General features: G+C 47.6%; 1 protein-coding gene across 2 annotated transcripts in view; it reads left to right on the forward strand.

The window, feature by feature from the left end:
* The window catches only part of GPC3 (glypican 3), a 154342-nt gene that overhangs the window by 106749 nt on the left and 23101 nt on the right, over nucleotides 1–24492 (forward strand). Inside the window, exons 6-7 of one of the 2 annotated variants that reach the window (XM_064462966.1) lie at nucleotides 1552–1672; nucleotides 19842–19995. In XM_064462966.1, coding sequence (XP_064319036.1) covers nucleotides 1552–1672; nucleotides 19842–19995 — 275 coding nt within the window. The remainder of the gene's footprint in view (nucleotides 1–1551; nucleotides 1673–19841; nucleotides 19996–24492) is intronic. The other variant, XM_064462967.1, reaches the window with a different exon arrangement.

Genomic DNA, 24492 nt, shown 5'->3' on the forward strand with positions numbered 1-24492 from the left:
CTCCCAAAGCCTCTGTGAAAAGGACTGACTGTCATCGCCTGAGCTTGCCCAGCAGTGTGGGGATGAAGGATTAGTGGGCAGGGGAGCAGGGAGCTGGCAGACGGGGGGGCAGTCACTGGGGCTGGTGCTGGGAGTTGGGTAAGGACATAATGTGTAGGAGATGAATTGCAGAAAGGAATATTAATCGTGTTTACCCATGGCACCAGAAAAACAGATGTACAGTAAAGCAGACTGGTGCTTGGTATTATCTTGGCAATCTTGCTTTCATAGGCTGTGCCGAGGTTTGGCAGCATGTGCTCAGGCTGTCAGCTCTTGGAGATGAGGACTTGTTTTGTTCTTGTAGAATATCACAGCCTGTCATTGGGGCTGCGATGAATACCATCAACCCTCAGCTCGAGAAGTCATCAGTGTGCTCTGTGCCACACCTGTGGCTGCCAGCAGTCAGTGGTAGCAGCCGCTTGCTCTGGTCCTGAAGCCGACTTTGAGGTTGGTGCAGACACACTTGTCTCACGTCCCGAGCATCATGAGCTGTTACCTAGGTACCAAGCATAGAAACTCATTCCTCCAAAGGCAAGCATGTGGCGATCCCTCTGTCCCTCTTCTCCTTGCTTTTATCACTCTGATAAACTTTGCCACTCCATAAATTTTGAAGCAGTGAATTTATATTTCTTTCTTAATCGCCGATGAAGAAGCTGAGCACAGGCTTGGCTGCCCTCCTCTGCAGAGCTGCTCTGGCAGCTCGGGGAGGGTCCCTGTGGAGAGCTGTGTCTGGAGATCTCTCTGCCAGCTCTTAATCTGGTTTATGGGTGTTTTACTGACTTGCATGATACCCATGTAAATTGGGAGATCATGTGGTGCAGAGAGCCCAGCACCGTACCAAAGTCAAGGTATGTTCTGTCGAAGCCGTTACTTTGATCCCCAAGGCTGGATCTCATCAAAGACTGAAATCAGGATTGTTTGACAACACCTATTTTCCATTAGCAATGTTGACAGCATTAATTATATTCTGATGCTTTAATTCCTTATTATTGAAATCACACATCAGTGATAGTCATTATTTTGCAAGGGGGTTGATGTTATGCTAATCAGCTTGCAGTTAACTGGGTCATCCCACTCATTTTTTTTGGCTGTGGGCACAACACTACTGCTCTTGTACTGGAGTCTCTGTGGTCTGCCAAGATTTATTTTAAACAAACATAAGCAAGCCAGAATTTCTGAGCCAGCTTTTTTAGGACTCTTGGGTGCAAGTTATGTGAAAATATTTATCCCTGTTTTATACTGTTTAATGTATTCCTTGGTTACTAATGGACTGGAAAGGACTTCATTGTCCTCAAGTGATACAAGTACATCATCTTGTTGCTTTGCAAAGGCAGAGCAGAAATATTTCTGGGAATCTTCTGTCTTTTCTTTGTCATTATTAACTGTTTTGTGCTCTCTGTTTTGGAAAGGGCTGGCGCTTATCTTGGGATTTCTTATGTTTGTACTGAACTTTAAAGATCTCCTCTGTATTAGCCCATCCCATTGTGGTCTCCTCTGTTCTCACTTCCACAGGTACAGTCCCCAAATCACAAGGAGTGGAGCAAAAGCTCAGCCTGGCAACCATGAGGTGAAGATAAAAGGTCCTGAGCCAGTGATCAGCCAGATTATTGACAAGCTGAAACACATCAACCAGGTTTGTTGCAGGCCTGCCAGCAGGGATGGCTTCAGAGTGGGCGGTTTCCAAATCAGTCAGGCCTCCCCCACGCTTTCTTTGTGCTCAGCCAGACAACCCAGGGCATCTCCATCTTCTGCAGCTGTGTGCAGAGCCAGTGCTGCCTCGGCCCCGCGCAGTACCAGCCTCACAGGGCACGTGCGGCAGATCCTGATTCATGCACGCTGGCGTGGTGCTCTGCGAGTGCCGCAGGAGCGGCAGGGCACGTGCGCTGCAGCCTTCCAGGGCTCTGCCTGCGCCCAGGAGGATGCGTGGATGCTGGGCATCCATCCCCCATGCAATGGAGGACCAAGAAAGATGGTGTTGCTATGGTGCCCCCAAGCACGAGGTGCTGGCAGGGGTCTATGTGGCATGTGCCTGATGTCCCCTCTGGTGTAGGAGTCCCCTTTGGCATTGCTCGGGGCTGGCAGAGCGGGTCACTTGTTTTCTCGCTCTAGCACCCTGGGCATTCACTCCCAGTAACTACCGGGGCAAGTTAGCATTGAATGGGGAAGTGGCAGAGCTGGATGAGACCCTTTCAGCTGGAGAAGGAGCTTCCTTCCCACGGTCTCAGACCTGGCATCCTTGCCAGGACAAGCAGTATCTTGTCTCTACCTGTTATGCCAGGCCAGGTTAGGTCTGTGAACAAGCCCCACCATTGCCAAGAGATTAGGTGGCACCTCTGCATGGCGTTCAGCTTGCGATTGTTAACTCTCCAGAGCTCTTCTGCAGTGTTGCCTCAGGCCAGCTGGGCTGGGGTCCGGCTCTGGACTCTGCTCTCCTTTCTGTGTCACCGAGTAACTCGCAGAGGGAATGTTTTTCAGTAGGCTAATAGCTTGGACCTCTGTACTTTCCAGGGACATAGAGTGCTGGGACCTTGCAGGGCAAATACTCGGGTGGTAATGCTGTCTGTTAATACAGCTGAGCTGCCCAGCCTTTCCTGAGAGAGCTCTTAGTGATGGGGACTTTGTTCAGGGTCACTTCGGCCTGAGGCTTTGGGCAGCAGTGGGTTCTTGGGGTTAAGCCCAGCTTTGCTTCCCAACTGGGTGGGCTGCGAGGGCTGGTCTGTTTGGAGTTGCTGGCTTAGCGACTTTTCTGCTAACCTCTGCTTTCCTGCTCCCTCGACTGCCAGGGACTGTTTTCATAGCAGTTCCTGGTTTAACCCCTGCACCTTCCATTGCAGGCACGCCTCATTAGCTGCTGTCTGGGAGCAGGATGCAGCGAGGGATTCGGGGTCTCCAGGAGCACCCCGGCATGTGGGAGCCGATGGTGGGCAGCACAGCCCGCTCTGCCTTCCCGCTTGCCTCCCCGCGCTGAGCCATGCCATCTGCCAACAGCCCATAATTATTTAAGGGGGGGAGAAAATAGCATAATCAGCTCCCTATTAAATGGGGTAGAGGGCAGGCTTCAACCTGCAGGTGATAATGATATTTTGCCATTCACAGTGAGAAAGTCGCACTGAACAAAACATGGTTATTAGTGTACTTGAAACTGCTGACATAAAGTGGTTGTGAAATGCTGGCTGCCAGATTGGGTCAAGTTAGGTCTTTGCTGAACAGTTCAGGCTGCTGAGGAGCAGAGATTTGTGGAATGAGAGACCCTGGGTAAACATTGCCGGGCTGAACTTAGCTGTTTGCAGCAGCAGAGTGTCTTTGTCAGCCACTACTCTGGGAAAAATAGTGGTAAGGGGGTGAATACTATCAGCTTGGTCGTGATCTCTTATAGCGCTTCCCCTCCTTGGCTTGCGATATGGTATTGGAATGTGTTATGGGGGACAGGTGAGTTGTTTTGGTTTAAACAGCATTAAGTGTAAGAGTCTGAAAGACATCAAACCCTCTTGTAAAGTTGTGTTTGAGAAAGAGGGGGATTGAGAATAAAATCAGGAGAAAATGGGAAGTAATTTGTGAAAATTCATTATTAACCCTCCGCAGGAATAGCTAGGTCTTCAATGGTAGGTAGCTTACTGGGAAAGTAACTGCAGAGGTCACTTATATTTGGGATTTGGGGTGTCATAGCTCACCATCACGCTTACTTTCTTGGCCTACTGAAGTTTTGTGCTCTTATTCACATCTGGAATGCATCTTGAATGCCAGAGAGTAGGAAAAGTGAAAAGAGCAGCTCTGGATGGATTACAGTTGTGTTTTTCAGGTGTTGGCTTCAGATCTGGGAATCAGTGGGGACTCCCGGGCTGGGGAGGGGTAAAAATCTCCTGATCCACCAAGCTCAAGCCAACAGCAACTATTAAGGGTTTTCAAACATCCAGAATCTTTTGGAGAAAAGAGCACCTTTTGAAGTGTTTGTAGTGCTCAAAGCTGTAAACTGGATTCCCCATGTGACTACTAGTAATTGTGAATCTAGTACCATATAATGAATTCCTCCCCACGTGTCGTGTTGGAGATGCAGCTTGGATTTTGTGGATGTGGGTAGACTCAGGAGCCATGCTAGTTGGTGCGATATTTGTTAAGAGTTCCACAGCTTTTACTTTTACTTGCAGATTTTTGCTAATGTCTGTAATTTGCTGATGACTTGGCTTTGATTTATTCCAGGCTGCTCATGCTGCTGAAAAATGTGTGTTCTTTCAGCAGTATGCCACATTTTTGAGCTTGCTTGAGTTTGGTGAATGTGTTGTGTGCGGAAATCATGCTCGCTCATTAGTTCGTGCCTTCTCAAACTGAATCTGGTAGGTGCGCACACGTATATGAGAAAGTCTCATCAAACTTCTGCAGTTTGAAAAGAGAACGGTGTTGTGAACAAAATCCACAGGGCCCAAAAGGAGTATAGAAAACTTAACCGAGAGAGGAGGAGAAGTAAAAATTTGCCAGATTGTGTAAGTTTGGTTCAAGCACCTTTATCAAGCTAAAATGAATAAAGCTCACTACCTGAGTAGTGGTGCTGTCTCAAGTCAGTCTTTTCTGGATGAGTCCCCCTCGATGGTGCCTACTCATCTCATCAAGACTCCAGACCATTTCTGTTTCACCCGAACGTGTGATTATGGGGGATGCTATTTTTCATGCGTTGGTGGTCGAGGTGGTTTATTATCGCCATATTGGAAGTAAGGATTTTTTTTCCAGTTGTGTTAGATGTCTACCAAGTTTTGATTTGAGTTATTTTTGCTGTGTGCCCAGAGGCATGAACTGCCCATCCATAAATATTAACATTGTTATCTCAGCTGGGAGGCCAAGGGTCACCTTCAGGAAAATTAGTTGGAATTGGTTCCGAACTTTTATTTCCCAGAGTGGATGGGGTCTGTTTCTAGCTAGAAGGGTTTTCACTCATCCCACATGTGAAATTATATTGAAATTGAAAGGTTATTCTGTGTCAGCTCGGGTTTTTTGTGACTTGGTACACCAGGCAAAAAGTGATGTGCAAGGTGAGCTATTTCCTCTGGTCACTCAATTTTCCTCCCACCACAAGGACGTTCAGGTGGCTGACAGATGGGGATGGGGTTCAAATTTTAACAGACACACATGGAGGTGGGAGCTGTGTCCCCTATCCCATGTCCTGGGCGCTCTGCCATGTTGGTGACGTCCTATTGAACCTCCTCCCAAGAAAGCTTCTGGGGAGCGGTCCTGAGTGACGCTGGTGCGAGGATGCAGCAGGGATGGAGTCTGTGGGTACCAGATCAGCCAATGTGACACTCTTGGTCGCCTCTCCTGTCCCTCTTGGCCCCCAGCTGGCTGTGTGCTCTCTGCAGCGCTTACAGGGCTCTGACACCATTGAAGCAGATGCTTTACCCCATCCTTACTGCACTTACCTGTGGAATCTTGTGCCCAGTTCTGATCCCTTTTTATGCTTAGAAAAATCCTGGTGTTTATCATAGGACCATGTCTAAGAGGAAGACTGTAATATTGGATGAAAAGGGGGAAAAAACCACCAAAAATGAAGAATAAAATCCATAAAAGGAAGCTTAACTGGGGGAGATGGGTCTTTACAAGAATGAAAGGCCTGGAAACGTATTGTACATTTCCAGACACTGGAGTTAAGGGCTCATTTAGAATATTTCAGATATACTGGAGTTTGACAGTTCTTTGGTTTCCACATCAAACAATCTGTAATTTATTGCCCCGTATAGGGACTGTGTTTTTATCATGTTGCATATTCTCTAGCCAGAAATCTAACTACCATATAAGCTCTTGAAAAAAAAACCCTTTGGGGATCAGAATCCAGGCAATATGCTTTCACAGACCCTGAGAAACCCGCTTTGATTTATTTCCTTGGAAATAAGGGAAGCACAAAATTTCCTGGAGTATTACAGCTGTTCCCCCCAAGCAGAATCTCGCTGCCTTTCTTCACGTGCTCGGCGTAAAGACCCGGGTCCTGTGGCGAGCCCCGTGTGAAAGCGCCTCACGTCGCTCTTCGTGGGGCTTACAGGAGGATGAGAACAAAATTTAGAAGTTTTACGAGGCTGTAAAACACAGAGCTCTAGCTGGAAGGAAAAAAAGGAGGCCCAGAGGTGCGAATGACCGAAGACAAAATAGACCTGAAGGTTGCAAAAAAGCATGCACTGTGGTTTAAATAGGCTGCGTTTGGAGCTGGGTTGTTCAACCAATATGTCCTATATTTGTTTGTAGGTCTAATGGGCTGTTTCCCTGCAGCCTGGCTGCTGGGAGAGGGCACGACAGAGGTCACCCAGAAGTTAATTTGGAAAGAGGCCAAAAGGCCACAACTTGATTGAATCAAATGTAAACAAAATAGGCCTGGGAACAGTGCGATGCCCTTGTGTCCGAGTCTCTCTCAACCTCTTTGCTCAAAATATAGACCACGGCGGAGCATCGGGGACTGGCAAAAGGGGTTTAACCCTGCCGTGGTGGGATGATGCTTGGGGTAGCAAAGGGTCAGATCCGGACCCAGCTCGGGGCACGTGGGGAACCTGCAAATGGGCTGTCTGGACAGTGGGATGATTGCTTTCCATGCCCGGGGCAGCCACAGGTGCCTCTGGGGTAGAGGTGTGGGGTTTCCAGGGAGCCGCCTTGCTGGACCCTGTCCTGGGTGGCTCTGAGGAGGGAAAACTATTAAGTTTATTATGGGAGACCCTGGGGAGCTGAGGAGCTTTCAGGAATATATTTCCCCTCTGGAAAAATCTGCAACTTTGACGGATTTGGTGAAATCACGTCTCTCTGTGGTCTGCTAGGCTTTGTGATGTTTATTATTCCCACTGTATTGTAATTCCCTAGCCAGATGAAGCAGCATAATAATTAGAAAAATGCACAAACTGTCAGATTGTTAAATAACGTGATGCACAATGCTTATCACTTGAAGATACAATTTTTAAATTGCACCAAAACAAGTAGCTTTTGGCTAATTTTCCACTTTTAAATTTAATACGTTAACACTACAGTGTCTGAAGTGCTGCATATGTGTAATATAATTTATCAAGTCCTCAAAAGAAATGCTAATAAAGACAATAATTACTTGGACACGCCTTTTGTTCAACATCATTAAACAGTTTGTAACAATTAAAACATTAAAACCACACGTTGTTGAAAGCAACCAGACATTGCAATTATTTCTTACTGAGGCTATTAAATAAAATGACAGAAGATTTTTATTTTAATGATAAATGCATTTTGGAATGGATCAGCTAATTCTTCTTTTACTACACAAAATAATCTGTAGCTCCACCAAGTCTAGGCCTGGTATTTAAAGACTAACTCCATCCTCCTTTTGAGCCGTGCCTCAGCTCTCGTTAACACGCCGGGTAAATGCTCTCTGACTCCATACGCAAGTGGCAATTACAGGATTTTGCCAGGCCAGTTAAACAGGGGAAGCGTGACCCTCTGTAACAAGAACATAATTAAATTTGAATGTATCTGACTGTCAGGTTGCTTTTTAAACCCAAGCCCCTCCTTCCCATCTTAGTATGAGCTGGCATTTGCCCATGCCAGCTATCGCCCGTTGGGACCCTATCTGCAAACGTTCCGGCTTTATCAGGTTTAGTTGTGGGAACGCTGTACCTGCAGGTCACCCAAAAGAAAACCCATTTAACAGCTCAGGATTAATTGGACCCGGTGTGTTTGCGTGCATGTTTTTAAACAGACGTGTAATCTGGGATCTGTTTGCTGAAGTTTCGTGCCTGTTTTGCCTATGGCCTTGCACGAGACAGGAGCGTAAGGGCTGTGCTGTTAAGCCCCATGCTTTTACTGCTTGTGCAGTTATGTTTGCTGTGGTATGTGAGGTATTTCCCATTTTCAGTAAGGAAAGGGTGGTAAATAGGCACATTTCTGGTGCTGCCCAGTGACGCTGAAACTTGGAGTGGTGCTGAGGGCCTGAACGTCTCCTGTGTGCTGCATAGACCCAGCTACGAGTGCTGTCTCTTACTGACTGGTTGTTTTTATTGAAGGTAGTGCCAAAATGCCCGTCAGTATCCAAAGTCCTCATATCCGCTAGTTTTTGGAGGAAATAATTCATTGTAGGATTTTCCTTGGAGCACCCAAGTCCTTGGGTCCATCCCCACATGTCCCTTTTTTGGTAAATAATGGGACTGCAGAGCTGTCATTTTTTAGGACAAGATTCACTATTTCCTTGTCCTTCCTACTTTCGTTTTTCTTTCCCCTGGTAATGAATTTCAAGAACACACAGGAGAAGACTGGGAAAGATGTGTTCCTGTGTGAAGCCAAGTATCTTCTTTATTGATATGAAAAAGGAACATCTGACCTGTGCTCCCTTTTTGCTAATCCCACTTGCCTTTCTGGGGGTTGCTTTATTCATCTGTGGTGTTTCACCACTTATCTAGTATGGGAACAGATGTTTAGCTGAGTTGAGACTATAGGAGCAGCAAAGCTTTCCCAGGCGGTGAATCCGGCCCCCTGCTTTTCTCAGCAAGACCAGGAAGCTGCTGGGGCTGAGCTTGGACGGGTGGCAGTTTTGGCTGATCTCCACACTAGTTTATTGTTTGTCATTCATAACCTTTGGGTGACATAAATAGCATTTTATCACTTTCCTTCCCTGAAATTCCCTGCTTGCTAGGGTCTTATGCATGAGAAGGGATTCAACTTTGCCCCTGTGGCTTCAGCTCTGGCAGGGAGGCAGGTGCCTCAGGTGTGTCCTGCAGGGACCAGCCTCCAAACAATGCTGTGGAAATCAGCTGGGAAAAAACCCATCTTTAAAGGAGATTCATTTGCTTTTGTGTCCAAACCACACAGCTGATGCACAGTGGTGCTTTAAAACAAACACCAGATATCCTGTACCAGCACTGGAGTTTTTCCTGTTGTGGAGGAAACAAACCTGGAGGAATCCTTGTACAGCAAAACACAGTGTAAGTGGAGCCATTGATACGAAATTAACAGTTAATTAGTTATTCTGGGCCTCATTAATTGTGCTGCCTTGTGCTGTGACTCAGGCTGGTAATTTAATCAGCAGATGTCTAAGATAGGTGTCCTCCCGGATGGCCCCAGTAACAAAGCACACAGCCCTCGCCAGCGTTAGGGGTGTGACTGGTAGGTTTCTCATTGACGTGTTTTTCTCAAAAATTTGACTTAACATCAAGGGTTTTAAAGTGTGGCCCAGACTGAGAGGGAACTGGGATTCAGAGAGCTAATCCTCATCATCCAGAGCAGGTCTGGAGGGTAACCTATGATCTTCTTGGCTGCAGAACAAATCTGATTGCTTTTGTTCCCAAGAAAAAGACTCGTTACCAATAATGTTACTTTTTATTCCAGACTGATGTCGTGTAACCACTTAGCCATGATGTTCTCAGGGGAAGGGATGAAGAAGCAGTGCTGTAGGTCCTGCTGTGGGCAGGGAGGGCTGGCTCTGGCAGGAGCGCTGCTCTGCATCCCGGGCTTTGCTTTGGGAGTGTTGTGCCCAGCTCTTGTGTGGTGTGCAGGGGGCGAGATTCCTGCTCCATCCCTAGCTGCTCCATGCACCAGGAAGGTCGGAGCTGGGGATTTCCCTAGTGTAATTCTGCTACTTCACCAAACCACTCTGCAGTGGGTACAAGACACGTTTATGGCATTTTTTCTGCCGGAGGTGTTAATGTATATCTGGTCCATGACAGCAGCTGCAGATGGGTAGCGAGGTCCTTCCGGATCCAACCCACTGTGCATTTGCGTGTAACCTGTATTGAATGAACTGAAAGCACTCACTGGTTTGGCATCCCTTTGATGGGAAGGGCAGAGTAAGATGTCTTACTGCTGCATGCAAAAAGATGTTACGTGGCTGAAGCAGTTCCTCTTCTGGTCTCAACAGCTTCATTCTTGCAGCAAATGTCACCAGAGCTTTCGTGGTCTGAAATTAGAAGAGGCATTGGACTTACACCCCACCCAGCAATCCTGTTCTGGGAAAGGGTGGACCCTTTTCTAAAGCACTGGCTTGGCTTGGTAAGAAGCTCAGGCTGTTCCTGGGACCTCTCCTGATGCTATTTCCCACCTCCTGCCATGGAGGTAGTGGCCAGCACAGACCACTGCGGCTTTCATCCAGGCTGCTGTCAGAAAGTGCAAGAGGTTTTGTATGTTTTAGGTAATGGATAATTTGTCATCTCACCCCTTTTGTTACACCTGCTGACAAAGCAGATGTTTGTAATTAGGCAGGTCTCTGCCGACAAACCCTGTCCCCAGTCATGAGACTGCTTTGACCTCTCTGCGTTGGGACAGGTGTAAATAACCCTCACGGCTCAGGAGGACTCTATCAATTAATGCTGTTGCTTGTTAAACTTCTTAGCTTGGTTTTGACATGTAACTGACTGCAAAGGCTGGGTTGTATGTTAGAGTTCTTGCTGTTGGAGCACGTGCTGTGAGAGATGGCCCTTTTGCAGCATGTAAAGCTGAGAGCAAATGGGGAAGTTTAGGTTGCAACAATATTGCCTATGGCCTCGCTCAACTGTATTGTGAGGGAATGATACTTAAAAGAAGAAAATGTGCTTGGTTGTCCTTTCTGAGGACACATGGAAGAAGATGCTGTCCTGTGAAGCATGGGGAGCTGGGAGGCAGCTGGCTGAGGGTGGGTGTCTGGGCCATCGGGACGTATCATGATGGGCAGGAAGTTACTTTTTATTTTTGGCAGAAGCCCTCGAATGCCTCCTGCCTACCAGTGAGGAAGGAGTTTACTGACCTTTCCATGCAGAACATATGCTCCTAAATGCTGAGGGTGACACTCATGTAGATGCATTTTAAGGCTTCCTCCGCGAGTGTTGGGTCTCGCTGGGGGAAGGTATAAAGTAACCAGCTTTGAACCTAATTTAAATGCTGAGTTGCTTCAGCTGCTCAGCTGGTTGCTGTGCACCTGCGTGGGAGAATCACTCTGGGCCGGGCTCCTCTTGCCTGCAGCTTGGAGGCCTGAGCCTTGCAGGGTCTGTTTCTGTTGAATACGTTCAGTATTGGTGGTGAATTGCACCCCAGTGTATCAGCAGCGCCATGCTGGAGCCGGGATGATTCCTAATCCTGTGTGTAGGCCCATCCTAGGAGGCAGGTGCCAATATTGACTCTGGAAAAGCTGTGACCGTGAAGTTAAATTTTCTCCTCTTCAGGTTGTAGCAAGCAGCAGCCATGCTCTGAATGCAGAGGAGAGCTATGACCTTGCCCAGGAGCCGCTCAGCCATTAATTAGGGACCACAGAGGCTGGAGAGACCCCGTTCCTGGGATTACTTCTGGTCTGGTTTGTCTCAATCGAATGCCTGTTTAATGTGAAGTGCATAAATACTTGTGGCAGCAGGGCCCCGGTCTCTGGGCTCCCTGCCCCAGCTGGGCGCCTTCCCCAGCATCACCAGTGCCGTCCTGCCTGCGGAGCCCGCTCTCTGGGCTCCCTGCTCTCCTCTCCACACAGGACAGAGCGGTGCCTGTCAGGTGGTGGAGGTGGCCATGGGATGCTGGAGGCTACTGACCCCCCAGCTCTCAAGGAGCACGTCCAAGGCTCAGCTAGGCACAACCTATGAGCCTCCAAGACGGGCTACTCGCTCCTCCCTAGCTAACAGGTTTGGGGGTGTTTGCCTTGGTGTCCTCTTCCTCCTGCCTGATTTAAGTCTCTGCTGAAATCAATGGCTCAGTAGTTAGCCCTGCACTGGGGTCGTCTTGTCTGACGGGAGGTAACTGGCTTATGAGGCAGTTGTTCGGTCCCCTGCAGCAGCTCTGTGGACATTCAGCAGAGCTGCTTGCAGTAGCTTTTTGGGCTTCCAGTGCTTTGGGGTGAAGTGAATGCAAAAGTAAAGCTAGAAAGAGCAGCCCCTGGAAGGGCAGGGTGCAGCCAGGGGCAGAGGGGCTGGTATTCTGGCAGAAACCTCTGTACAAGACACTGGTGTGCACAAAAATACATTATTTGAGAAGTCCTTCTCTGCTGGGAGGTTTTAGCGAAAAAGGGAAGCATCTGGGACAGAGATATGCCTCTATTTGTGTGGCAGAAGGAGAAGGGGGGGAAAAAAAATCCTTCCGGCACAGCTCTCAGCTCGCTGTTTCCTACCTGGTGCCAAGGACGAGATGTTTGTCTCGCAGGCAGCCCCGGCAGACGTCGCTGACAGCCGGAGAGCAGCTCTGTCTGCCGGAACCTGAGCCAAGAGGAAATCTCCCAGCCACTCCGACGCAGGCTGGGCTGAGCTGGGCGGGTGAGGAAGCTGTGGGGACCCACTCTCTGCTGCACGCCCTGCCTTGGGCACGCTGGTCCCCCTCTACAGAAACATGGGGCTCTTTTAGCAGAGGCTCAAGATGGTATGATACCTACAGGTCCTCCTGGATGCTCTTGCATCTACGCACCTTCCTTCCAGACCATCCCTGCTCAGATGTCTGAAGGATGTGATGGCAACGAGGTGGTTGATTGCTCCAGCTCTACCCAGGCTATCTTCTTGTTCCTTGTTGCTCCTACTTTGCTTGTTGTCTCATGTTTTATCTTCTGGTAATGTGAACTTTAGGCCTTCCTGAGCAGTGTTTGGATGGCAGATTGGGGTTCTGCTCCAACATAGCTAAACAAAATATGGAAAATATGGATAATAGCAGTGATGGGTCCTGGCCCATGTAGGCTCCCACACCCCTCCTTCGCTCAGTTGCCAATCCCCTGAGGGGTGGCTGCTTGACAGGTGGGGAAATTGGTCCAGGTTCTCCTGTCTAGTGATGCAGAGTGGGTGGAAAAGAGAGGGGAAGGGAGCTGGGGCCACTGGTAGGAGACTGAGAAACTTTGTTGGAGAAGGAGCGGGGATACAATGCCAGTGAAAAAACAGTGTGGGAAGGGGTTGAGGCAGGCAGCGCTGCAGGTAGCGAGGACAGGAGCATCTTGCAGTGCCTTTTCCACCCTTGACAGGCGTGGGTGGTTATGTGCCTGGTTGGGACACCTCTCCTGGTGACTCTCTTTCCTTGTTTAATTCATACATGCAGTCGGAAAGCCTGACTGGTCTTGAAATACCAGCTTTTTCCCTGGTGCAAGTTTGAGAGTGCAGCCATGGGATTAATGTGGCATTCTGCTCCCCTTTATCGAGGCACAGGTTTCCTGGGTTGTGCACCAGACATCCTCAGCTCTGGCATGAGCAGCACCAGATCTGGAGCAGGTAGGGCCCTGTCACAGGCAGACAAGCTGCTGAAGGCATCATCTACTGCCTGCTCCAACTGTGTGTTAAATGTTTGGTTTAATGATTGGGTTTTTGGAGTTTGAGGGATGTCTGTGTTTGACAGAGGTGGATGATGGTATGTAGGAAGGGATGCTGAAGGACTGGTGATAGTTTGGTCTCAGAAATGCAAAGGAGGAGAAGGAGCTGTAGCAGCTCACAAAAAGAAAAGCAGCTTCTCTAGTGTTCGCATCCATACGGAGCTCAAGAGATGAGCTGGAAGCAGACAGGGACTGCCCAGGTCCCCAGCAGGCTGGGCTGGACCCTGCAGCCCTGCTTGGCACCCACACCGTCCTGTTCCTTCCTACAGCTGCACAAAAACAAGCCATAAATAGCCGCAGGGTGGAAGGGGAAGGAACTGGATATAAGGTGAATGAGCTGATCGTAAAGCCTGAGTAATCTCTTTTTCGCATGTGCCCTGCAATGAATGAGCATTTGTTTGTGTCCGGGGAAGTGACACCTCCCCTGCCTGGGGGAGAGCAGGCAGGAGCTGGTCCCTCTGCCTGCCATGGTGCCAGCAAGGGCTTAACCTCCGCGTCTGTGGGAGCATCCCGTCCCGGGCATCATCCTGCCGTCCCCAAACCAGAGCAATTCATAATGGCTTGGCAGCCCCTTCTGCTGCTGAAAGAGATTTACTGTCCAGTGTGGGCTCATTTTAATTACTGCCAGCACTTAGGGGTCTTTATCTGTCTTCCTTTACCCATAGGGATGTTGTCAGTTTTGATAGCTAATCTGGAATTAAGCTGATGATCCATAAAGGAGGGCCACCCTTTGGCCAATAATTCACTGCTGTCACCAGCTTCTTTGTGCTATCAGGAGAGTGACCACGAAAACTGATTTACTGGCAGCTGAGAGCATCTCCTCTGGAGCCCATGAAGGCAGTAAAGGGTGTCGTGCTGTGCCAGCAGACCCTGGGTGATATATGGTAGGGATTTTTCCTGTTCCAGGAGATGGTAGTTTGAGTGCTAGAAGTAAAGACTAGAACATTTTTATGGCTGAAGAGACACAATATGAACTCAGAGCTGCAGTTCACTCTTTTTGGCACCCATTGCCACAGGCTGGTGTGAAGCCCCAAGAGCAGTGCATGGGGAAGGCATCTCGGGGCCATCCCTTGCCCACCCTGCCCACAGCAGGCAGGAGATGCTGCCTGGGGCTTGGTCTGCCGAGTATGTACAAAGTATGTTTCAGCAGTACAAAACCTATGATGTCTTAAAGGAGAATTTGCTTATAAAACAGCTAAGGTATCCAACTCATTTTTCCAAGCACTGACAATGACTCCTCTAGCTCCAAGGCCTGCTTCTACTTTATTAACATTTGATTAGTGATCACTCCTTGTTGCGCTGAGCTTTGAAATAGGAGTACAATTAGGAACAGGTTTCTTCTCTGCCGTGTCTGTGCTGCCAAGGTGCATCCAACTGGAAGGGCCATAAGGAAACCACAATTTGGGTGTCCTCCTGCCAAAATGGGCTCTTATGTCTGTGAGCTAATGTTGTGGTCGGAAGGGCAGCGATGCCCACCTGTGTGCACACGCACGCATGCTTGCTCTTGCAAGACAGAAGTACAGATCCTGGTATTTACAGATATTTTAAAAGTTTTAAATATTCTTATTCTTAAATGGCTTTTGGTGCTCGGTGCCAGGGAACATTGACTTTTTCTGTAATATGTATTGTATTTTGTTGCCTCCCGAGAGGAAGAAAGCTCTCTAGAGCTTGGAAAGAGGCAAGTGAAAATGATGCTGTTGATGTTCCTTAAGTTTCTGCTTGCGCACGCTCCTGTGCCACCAAGGCCCCCATCCACAGAAAGGATAAACCAAACAGAGCTGGGAAATAGGAAAGCAGAGTGGAGAGCACCAGTGGATCTCATGATGAGGGTTGCTTAAATAATAAAGAAAGTATTTGCTAATAAAAGATAATTTTTTCCATGCTATTTCCAGGGCTAATAAGCAGAGGAAGTGGAGAGAATCAATTCTCCTGTTGCATGCTTGTGTATGATCAGGCCACAAAATTCAAAACACATGAGTTTTCAAAAGCCCACAACTTCGGCCTCTTAAAATGGGTTCCTTTCCCCAGTTCTTGCTTGTGATCAGATAATGACCTTCGTAAGCAAAACAACCCCAGCTGTATTTCATAATGGGAATATACTTCTGTACATTGTAATGAGCTGTTAACAGGGAACAGTATCGTGTGAAAATCTGCACGTTTCCCATGATGCTGCCTTGATTTAAAAGCCACCCATAAATTATTCAGTATTGCAGATTTCAAGGTCAGGATTGGCCATAATATCTAGCTTTTCTTCCCTAAAACCAATGTTTTCAGCAGGCTGGAATGTAAAATAGAAAAACCTGACCTGTCGGGAATCTCAGGAGTTGTGTGGGAAGTACAGTGGGCATCTGTGTCGGGTACCCAAAAGTGTGTGGCCAGAGCAGGCAGCTTGTGCGATACAAGGGGAAATAACACCTTTGCTCCTCCAAAACTCCTTCTTACCAGAGGAAGGCATCCCAAGTTTTGCAGACAGTCTGGAGTTGTCGGGTTTGGTTGAGTTTTGAAAGGTTTCTAGCAGAGCCTGGTTATCGCTGCTGGCTCCAGCTCCCAGGGTCCCCTTCACGATGCCAAGCAGCACCTGGACACATGGCTGGGGATCCAGGGGAGTTTCTGCACTCAGGCACTTTTTCTGCTGGATGTGAATACTTGATTATTAAGCGTATATTACAATCCTGAATATTATTTTAGCTGCAAGTTCAGTCTCCGTCCTCTCCAGCTTTTTAGGTTTGATCATATTCCAGAGGCTTACTAAAAACATGCAAAGAATTTCAGCAAAACTCTATGGAACACTTTTATTAAATTCTTTCAGTCATGCAAGCTAAATTAAATGACAGCTCTGTCCACCAAAAGATTAGAAATATCAATCAGACTTCTCCCCTAAACTCATGAAGGAATTAAATGTTTTTCTAAAAGTCTTCTGTTCTCCTTAATAATCTGTTTGGCTGTTCTCTTTACTTTACATATTTTTGAAGTATGTTGAAAGGGATGATTTCTGCCCTAGAGGAGCACAGTGCTTGTAGCTCACTGACAATATTTTTTTATCTGAATTTGTGGGCGCAATTTTGGGTATTGCTTAAATTGATATTTGCAATATCGCGGGCATAGTTTCCAAAAGGAGAAAACAGCTATTAAACTACAGTCCAAGGAACACAATGCTGATTTCTTTTCAGAGATAGGAGATTAATGATAAAAAGTATGCTGCATTTCTCACTGTTTATGTTAGAATTGGAAAAACAAGACCAGGTGGCTCAGTGGGCTGATGGGATGGTGAGGTCTGAGTAAAGTGGTTGCAAAGAATGAGGAGTTACAGAGATTTCAACATACAGTGGTCCGTCCAAATCCAGCTGAGTCATTACCCTGTGTTGTTACATCTGTTTTTGTCTGGTCACTGTATGGTTATGAATAATTGTGTAAATCATGCTGGGATGCCCTGGGGAGCTTTTCTGCAGAAAAGCTTGGCGCACTCTTCCCGTCTGGCTTGTTTGTTAAGCTGTAGGGAGACCACAGGACAAGCCAAGCAACAGAGATGTATATGGAGACCAGCTGGAGCTGCCCGGCATCCCTCGTGCCGATGATCCGGCAGCTGACACGGCAGTGGAGGTACCGTAGCACTGCCCGCCCTACCCATCCGGAGGGTCATGGTTTAAAAGGGAAGAGATTGGAAATAAAACTAATGCTCATCTGAGCTGGTGGAGCTTGTAGTCAGGAGCAAAGGCTGTGGCCCACATATTTCTTGCCATGGTGGTTGTGCAGATGGGAGGCAAATGCCCTGCAGACACCTCAGAGACACATGCATACGCACAGACTCCCACAATTAGTGCTCTTGTTTACACTGGGTACATTATAGGGTATTTTTGCCATTATGGTTTAGCACAGAAGAGTAGATACAACTGTAAACTCTTACAGCTGGATGAATCGTGATTAAGGTAAAGCTATCACACTGTTACATACTACTTGAGCAATCGCTTGATTATGTATTTTCCTGCCTCTTACCATAGGCTTTAAACCACAAGACATGAATAAACTGTAATGTTAGGGTACAGTCAGCTCTGCTTGCTATTTAAGGATGGAGAATCTATGTTCAGTCCACCAAATATAATTTCATAAAGTGTGCAGACCATCGGGGAGGCTGTATAATGGTTGATGAGCAGGAGTGTGGCCACTGCTCTGGCCAAAGCTGAGGCATTGACAGCATTCCCAGCTCTGGATGCACCAATGGAGCGGGGTGGGATTTCCAGCCTGTGCCAGGTCTCCTTCTAACTGTGCCAGTAGGTTTTGTCTTGTGGGCTTCATTTCTCCCAGAGCCAGCTACAAAATTTGACTGATCGAACCTCCCCGTGGTTCTCAGCAGCTGGGGAGCCCATGGCCAAGGATGGAGCTTTTGTCCTGGGAAGGGAAGGGGCAGCGGCAGCGTGGTGCAGGGATGTTAGTTGGGACTTGCATGGCATTTCTCAGAAAGTTCCTGTTTTATTGTGACTACAAAGACAAAGGAATTAAGCTGCTAATTTATGATGTGCCAAGAAAAAAGTAGTAATGCAAGAAATGCTCAGTAATTTTAATGTTTGAAAACACACAATTGAAAAATCCTGATTTTCCCCTCCTGCTGAGCTTATTAAATCTGAAAATATCCCAAAGCTTAATTCTCTCCGCCAGAAAGTTCCTCTGCTGTTTTGGGTAAGTAATGAAAGTTGTGCCACTGAGCTGCGTGGTGGGGTCCTGGCTGGCTGCCGTGGGTGCAGAGGAGCGAGCATCCTGCAGCGCATCCTGCTGCTGAGCGGTTGCCATCCCCGTCCACCATGATGGGCTCGGTTTTTTAGTAATGGTGCACTGGGGTAATGCGTTCGAGCTAGTGCATGTTGTAATTAGCTGCTGCGTGTGGGAGACCCTCATTCCACCTTGAAGCTTGATATACTGCATGCTGAGGACTGCTGTTAGCTGTGGGCTTCGTTTGGAGGAGAGAAATACAAGTGATGCTGTAAAGGCTTGAGCGGTCGGCGTGTTCGGTTCCTGTGCAAGGTCTTCCCCGTGCTACCCCCAGCACTGCATTTGCCTTGTTTGGTTGGTTGTTGTTTTGTGGTTACATGGTGTTCTGGGAGAGACCTGTAAATGCCTAAATAAAGTTCCGGAAGAGTGAACTTAACCAGTCTGAGCCAAAGCCTGTTGAAGGCCATGGAAAAGCATCCCCCAAGTTTCAGGAAGATGAGCCGTGTTTTGCTTCCTACCGTGGATGCGGGAGCCGGCAGGGCTGTCACGCTGGGTGCGCTTTGCATGTGCCAAGGAGAGGTTTGCCGCGCTGTTTGATGCAGCTGGGGAACCCGAAGCGGTCTCACGTCGAGCCATTTGTTTTTCATTACGTTATGCTCCTCTAATATAAACACTAAGGTATGCGGACATTGCCGTGGACAGAGCAAGCCAGATGCCGAAAGCATTCCTCTGAGGCTGTATAAACTTCAGCAGCTAAATATTTTAGAAACTGTTTTCTAAGGCTAGCTTAATAGTTTAAAAATATAACCTAGATTCCAGATATTAAAAAATGCCTTGAAAGGCACGCATATTGCTGCAATAGATGGAACCAACTAAACCCCTGAAGTATGCGGAAAGCTCCCATTTTGCAATATCTTCTCTGTTTCTTATCCTTTTCTTTTTCTTTTTTTTTTTTTTTTTTTTTTAGTGCCGAGATTAAATTCAAGAAGGCTTTTAACAGCAGAGTGGTAGTGATAGAAATTTTCAGCATATATTAACCGGCTGACTCACACTTTTTCAAAGTGGATCTGCATTTATGATGAAATAGCTGGCTGCTTTCAGCAATAGCAAAATCAGAAAAGTCAGTGGGAAGAGGAAGCTGATAGCTTAAAATGTGTTTAATCCCTCCAAGTGCTGCGAAGGGGCAGTGTGGGGAGCTCCCACCCGTGTTTGGAAAGCAGTCCTGACCCCATGCTCAGTGGAGCTATTTGAATTGCAGTCTCAGGGATGTGCAACCTGTCACCGTTATTTAGGACTCAGCTTTAAAACAGCCTTTAAAAGATCCTTTCATTGTGTTGCTTCACTATCCCAAAAACTTCAGCTACTGTCCTCTGCAATTCAAGAGCATGAGGAATGAGATTTTTAGGTTATTTTTGTGGGGTGCCTTAAGGACCTGAGCTCTCTCATTTCCTTTCACACGTGTTACTTCTCAGATGGGAGATAGTCCCTGAAAGCAGTGCGAATTCCTGAAATCCCCAGTCTTTGCCCAGTCTGGCCTAACTCTGGACACACGTCTTGTAGCTGACTCCTGAGCTTGGATGGCACTGGGGTCTTGCAGGGCTGGTAGATGTGCTCCAGCTCATGCGATGCTTGCTGGGGAGAAGCCAAAGGGCAGAGTTACTCAGTGTGGTTTTTCCTCCCTCTCTTGTTTCTTCCACTGAGGTTATGTGTGCAGCTTTGTCCTGAGCTCATCAGCGCCTTGGCATGAAGAGTGTGATGGGGTCCTGCCCCACCATCCTGGCTCCGCTGAGCGTTGTCCCACTCTTGTCACCGATCCCCCTGTGAGCATGGGATGAAGAGGTAGGAGGGAAGATGTTGAATGACTGTGGCACCTCATGTCTTTCAGCTGCTCAAAGGGATGGCTTTGCCCCACCGAAAAGCTCCAGGCAAAACTCCGGAGGAGGAGGAGGAGAGCGGAGATTGTGATGATGAAGATGACTGCGGTGGAGGCTCCGGGGATGGAGAGCTGCGAGTGAGGAACCAGCTGCGGTTCTTAGCAGGTGATGGGGATGGTGGTCCTGCATCAGCTGCCCCTCTGGGGGTTGTGGGTCTTGGTGATGGTGTGAGGAGCTGCCCGCTGGTGTCTGCTCAGGTACCACTGATGCTCGCCACAGCCCAGAGGCTGTTGATGTCCAGCGTCGTGCCGGCTGGCTTTGGTGCCAGCAGGGACAGCAGCTGGAGAATTAACGCTGCTGCTTTTCCAGGTTGGTTTTGTAGGGGTGTCTTGAGGGCAACTCATGGGAGAGGGTTCAAGACTAGGGCAAACCTGCCATAGGTCCCAGAGTCACCCTTTTCTGTCCTTCCCGCTGCTGCCCCGTCCTCATGAGCTTAGAAATTAGCTTTTCTGCTTTCTGGAGGACATCAGAAAGTCGGTAAAGATAGTTTGACTGCAGCAAATCCTGGTAATTTCTGATCTAGGGTTGAGAGACCTGTGGTAATTTTTTACAAATAACTCAGGCTCATTTTGCAGGATTGATTTAGGTACTCAGGAGCCTAAAACTGCATTGCTTACCAATATGAGTCATGTCTTTGGTTGCTTTGAAAATGGCTATGAGGTACTCTTACTGCTTCGAGGCTACGTTATTAATAAGATAGTCTGTGGTCACCCATCGGGAGTAGAAAGCGAAGGACCCGTTTGTGACTTGGGCAGTCACACATGCTATTGGCATGTGCCTTCTTCCCAACTCACTGTCCACAGTCATCCACCTCCTGCCTCCATGGAGCTCAGCATCACCATCCATTTTGCTCGTATGAGCAAGACCAGACTGTTTGAGGCCACAACCGTCGTGGATGAGCAGTGTCTGCTGGACAGGGGTCTGCGTGCTGGAGGCTTGGCCCAATTATGGCTGGTTCCAGCGCTGCACAGTGCTCTTTGAGAGACCAGACAACTGAACCTGGATAAAATCAGCTTTACAGCTTTGAAGTTTAAGAGGCAAATTTGGGCTCTTAAACGAAGCACAGATGTTTATAAATTCCCTTCCATTGGTCTGGGATAATTAAAATATCCTTAATGAAGTGAGAGCTGAAATATTAAATGCCAGTTTCATATCAAAGATTATTGACACATTATGTAAAATACATAAAATACATATATTCAAATATTGGGTAAGGGAAAGAAAAGTCTTTCTAAGTCCTCCAATCCAGGGCTGAAAGAGAAATATAGAATTTGGAGAAGGATAAAATGTACTTCATTTCATGCAAGAACTGAGTATCAAAGTGTACGTTAAGGAGATACAGGTGATCCTCATTGTCCTGAGTCGAGAGCAGAGATACGTGTTTCATTTTCCGTGATCTTTCTGTCACACCTTTATGCTATTTTTAATGTGTTTCTAATTTCCTCTTATAGCCTTCCTCATAATATCATCAGTGATCTCTGAAGCCGGGTATATAATCCTTTCTGCCTTTTTCTGTCTCTCTAGGCAAGTTTAATCACTGTATTGATCTCCCCGACAACCTGCCTGTCTAGCAATTTAGACCTCTCTTGTCACTGCGGTACATGAACATGTAATAGGAAAAGAGGACTTGTCCTCCCTGTGCTACTCTGCTGGAGAGTGTTTGCTGCTGCCTTTGCTACAGGATGGGTAAATATTAACTTTAAAGCAGCAGTGGCTTTGGGGCATTGTGTTCCTGGCAGGTTGCTGAGAACGTGAGGTTTGTCCAACACAGCTTTTAGGCACCAACTGGCCTCAGAGGACATGAGCTGTGCCATCGCGGTGGCCAGGGAGACTTTCTGGTGCTTCCTTACTTGCCCGTGCCATAATGCTTTCTTTCTGTGTTTTGCTTTAGAGCAGAAAGGCAAAGCTGATCTGACAGTGACAGAATCCTATTTGGTTGGTATTGGATATAAACTGTGACTCTGTTCAAGTTTTATGTTGGAAACAAGCCCAGGAAAAGTTGCTGACGATGTGGAAATACTCACTTTCAACATTTTTGAGAATGATATTTCTTTTTACTTTGAAAGGGTATTTTTCAATTAATTTTTTTCCATCATATCATATCACATGTACATAGCACGAAATAAAAGGGACCAGAAACCATTGCACATTCCCCTCCCCCTTTCCACAAATTCTAAATTTTAGGTTAGCGTGCCGATTTGAAATGATGCCAGGCTTTGAAATCTGGAAATAGTTTACAAAATGAACTTTTACATTTAGTGTGGCTTTATCTCTCTCCTTCCCAAGGTGGTTACCCTGTAATAGAAGCAGAAAGGACTGGGAGTGGCTGGGGTTGAGTTACTGACTCCCCAGTTTTATCCCATGTTGGATGCTCTGCAGTGTTAAGGCAGGAACGCGGCTGGATGGCCGGGGCAGGGTTCTGTGTCGTAGTGCAGAGCTCAAACCCAAAAACCCCCTTTGAGGGTGTTTGAGTGCCTCCGCCAACTCTCAGAGGTTTGCAGTCAGGCAACGCAGCTTGGGGGCTTTGCTTTCCTTCTCTTAGAGGCTTTGTTCAGCTTTGGAGGAAATTTCCTTGGTGCTGTGATGGCAGTGGAGAACTCCCTTACGAAGGGTTTCCCAAGCCTTGCAGGTGGACTTGGCAATGCCCTGGGGAGGAGGAGAGGTGGGTGCCTGGGACCGGCACTGGGTTTGGCTGGCAGTTGAGTGAAAACGTTGGCAGAGTTTGACACCTCCAAGGTCTTTGCTTCTCTTGGATGCTGTTGGAGTTTCTCCTCCTTGCTGGCATGGGTGCTGCTGGTCCTGCCGGCTAAATGCAAACAGCTGCTCGGTACTGGCCTCACCGAGATGTCCCCTCAGAAGGTCTTGAAAACGTGGAGACAAAAAAAGAGCAAAAGGAAAAAAAAAAAGTCAGTCTCGAATACAGACTAGTTTTGATTTATCGCCTGTTGTATAAAATGTAACCTTTGTTTCCTATTTATAATGAGCCTGTAATAACTGGACAGTCAACTTAAACTTTAATGATTTAAACATACTTGTAAACTGTCAAGTCAAAAGTTTGTGAGTGACTATAAACATATGTTGGTGAGCGCTATATGCTAATAAATTCATTATTATGTTGCCCCAGTGGGAAACACAGAGATGGCAGGCTTTTTTTTATGATAGGTCTTTTATTGTTTGTCACATCTGCAACACATTAAGGATTTTGAAGGCAGATAATGTTTACAATAAGGGGGAGGACTGAAAACCTCCCAGCTCAGAGAAGAGCTCATCCTGTTTGTCAACGGAGTAACTGCGGAGCCGGCACCCTGGCCATGCGGCTCTAAAAATAGAGCTGTGTACATACACACACGTATATTTATGCCACACCAATGGCAAATCATGCCTGTGAATAAATTATAGTATTTTCCCCCAAATTACGAGTCAGTGCAAATGTCCTCCAGGCTCTACGATGCAAACATGTGCTCACACACCACTGGGATCAGTTGTCCTACATCGGGCACCCAAAGCAAACAGAGCCTGGGGAGGCCGGTGCTTTGCTGCTGCTCCAGACAGCCACCCACTAATTAGCTCACCTCCGGCGTTCTCACTCGAGATGCCACTTAAAACCGACAAGTTTGTTGCCAGGAAGCCTGAAAATAAAACATGAGTACTGGAGAAGCTCCTGCACCAGGCGGGTGGCTTTAGCAGGCGCTGGGGGAGAGGAGGTAGGCACTTTTCAGGGGTTTGCGATGGTGCTGTGGTCCAGCTCATGTATGCGGGGATGCTGTGCCCCTGGGCATATCACAAGCTTTGCTGGGAGGAAAAAATCCCTTTTAGTGGCTGGAGCATCACCTGGGGAATGTTCTGAGCGATCCAGCAACCGGAGGGTGGGGAGGAGGGTGAGGGGGGAAGATTTACCCTTCCAAAATATCTGTGTTAGGCAGTAACAAAAGTTGTCTTGGGAACAGATGGATTTGGCAGAATTAAGTAGAAATAGTTTGTCCTGGGAAGGGAAGTTGGCCTCATCCCATGAGATATGTAAGGATAGATGTGTGCAATAAAGATATATAAAGATGGCTCTGCATGTTTGCGTGTGTAATACAGCTCCCCTGCCTGGCTGTTCCTGCTGCATAACCTGTAGCTAGTTTTGCCTTTTTGCCCCCAGGGAGCCCCCAGATTTTCCTGCACCCTGCCTGTTTGCTGCTCTGGCTGCCACCGCGTTCTGCCAGACCAGCCAGGCAGGCTGGACCTCTGTGCAAGTTTCTAGCAATCCATGCCATACGGAGGCCCTGATGAAAGTCAAGATCAGCACAGTGTGTCCCTCAATTTACCCAGATCTGTAACTCTTTAATACCTTCTGGCTTGCTTTGCCACTGGTTTATCCTCTTGGCAGGGATGTTTCAAGAACTCTCATCAAATTGCAGGCTTGAACATCACTGCTTGGCCTGGCTGACCATGGTCTCTTTCCATGTGGAAAAGCCATTTGTTGCTGTAACTTCATGTTATAAAGGTGTGTTTGCTTCCAAAGAGGAATATAGGCACCTTGCGGAGTGGGTGATGTCTCGGGCAGCCACCTTCCCAGAGAGAAGGGGCTGCCGTGTTCATGTGGCCATGCCCTGTGTG

Source organism: Phalacrocorax carbo, chromosome 11 (assembly GCF_963921805.1).
Source record: "Phalacrocorax carbo chromosome 11, bPhaCar2.1, whole genome shotgun sequence".
Classification (NCBI taxonomy): Eukaryota; Metazoa; Chordata; class Aves; order Suliformes; family Phalacrocoracidae; genus Phalacrocorax; species Phalacrocorax carbo.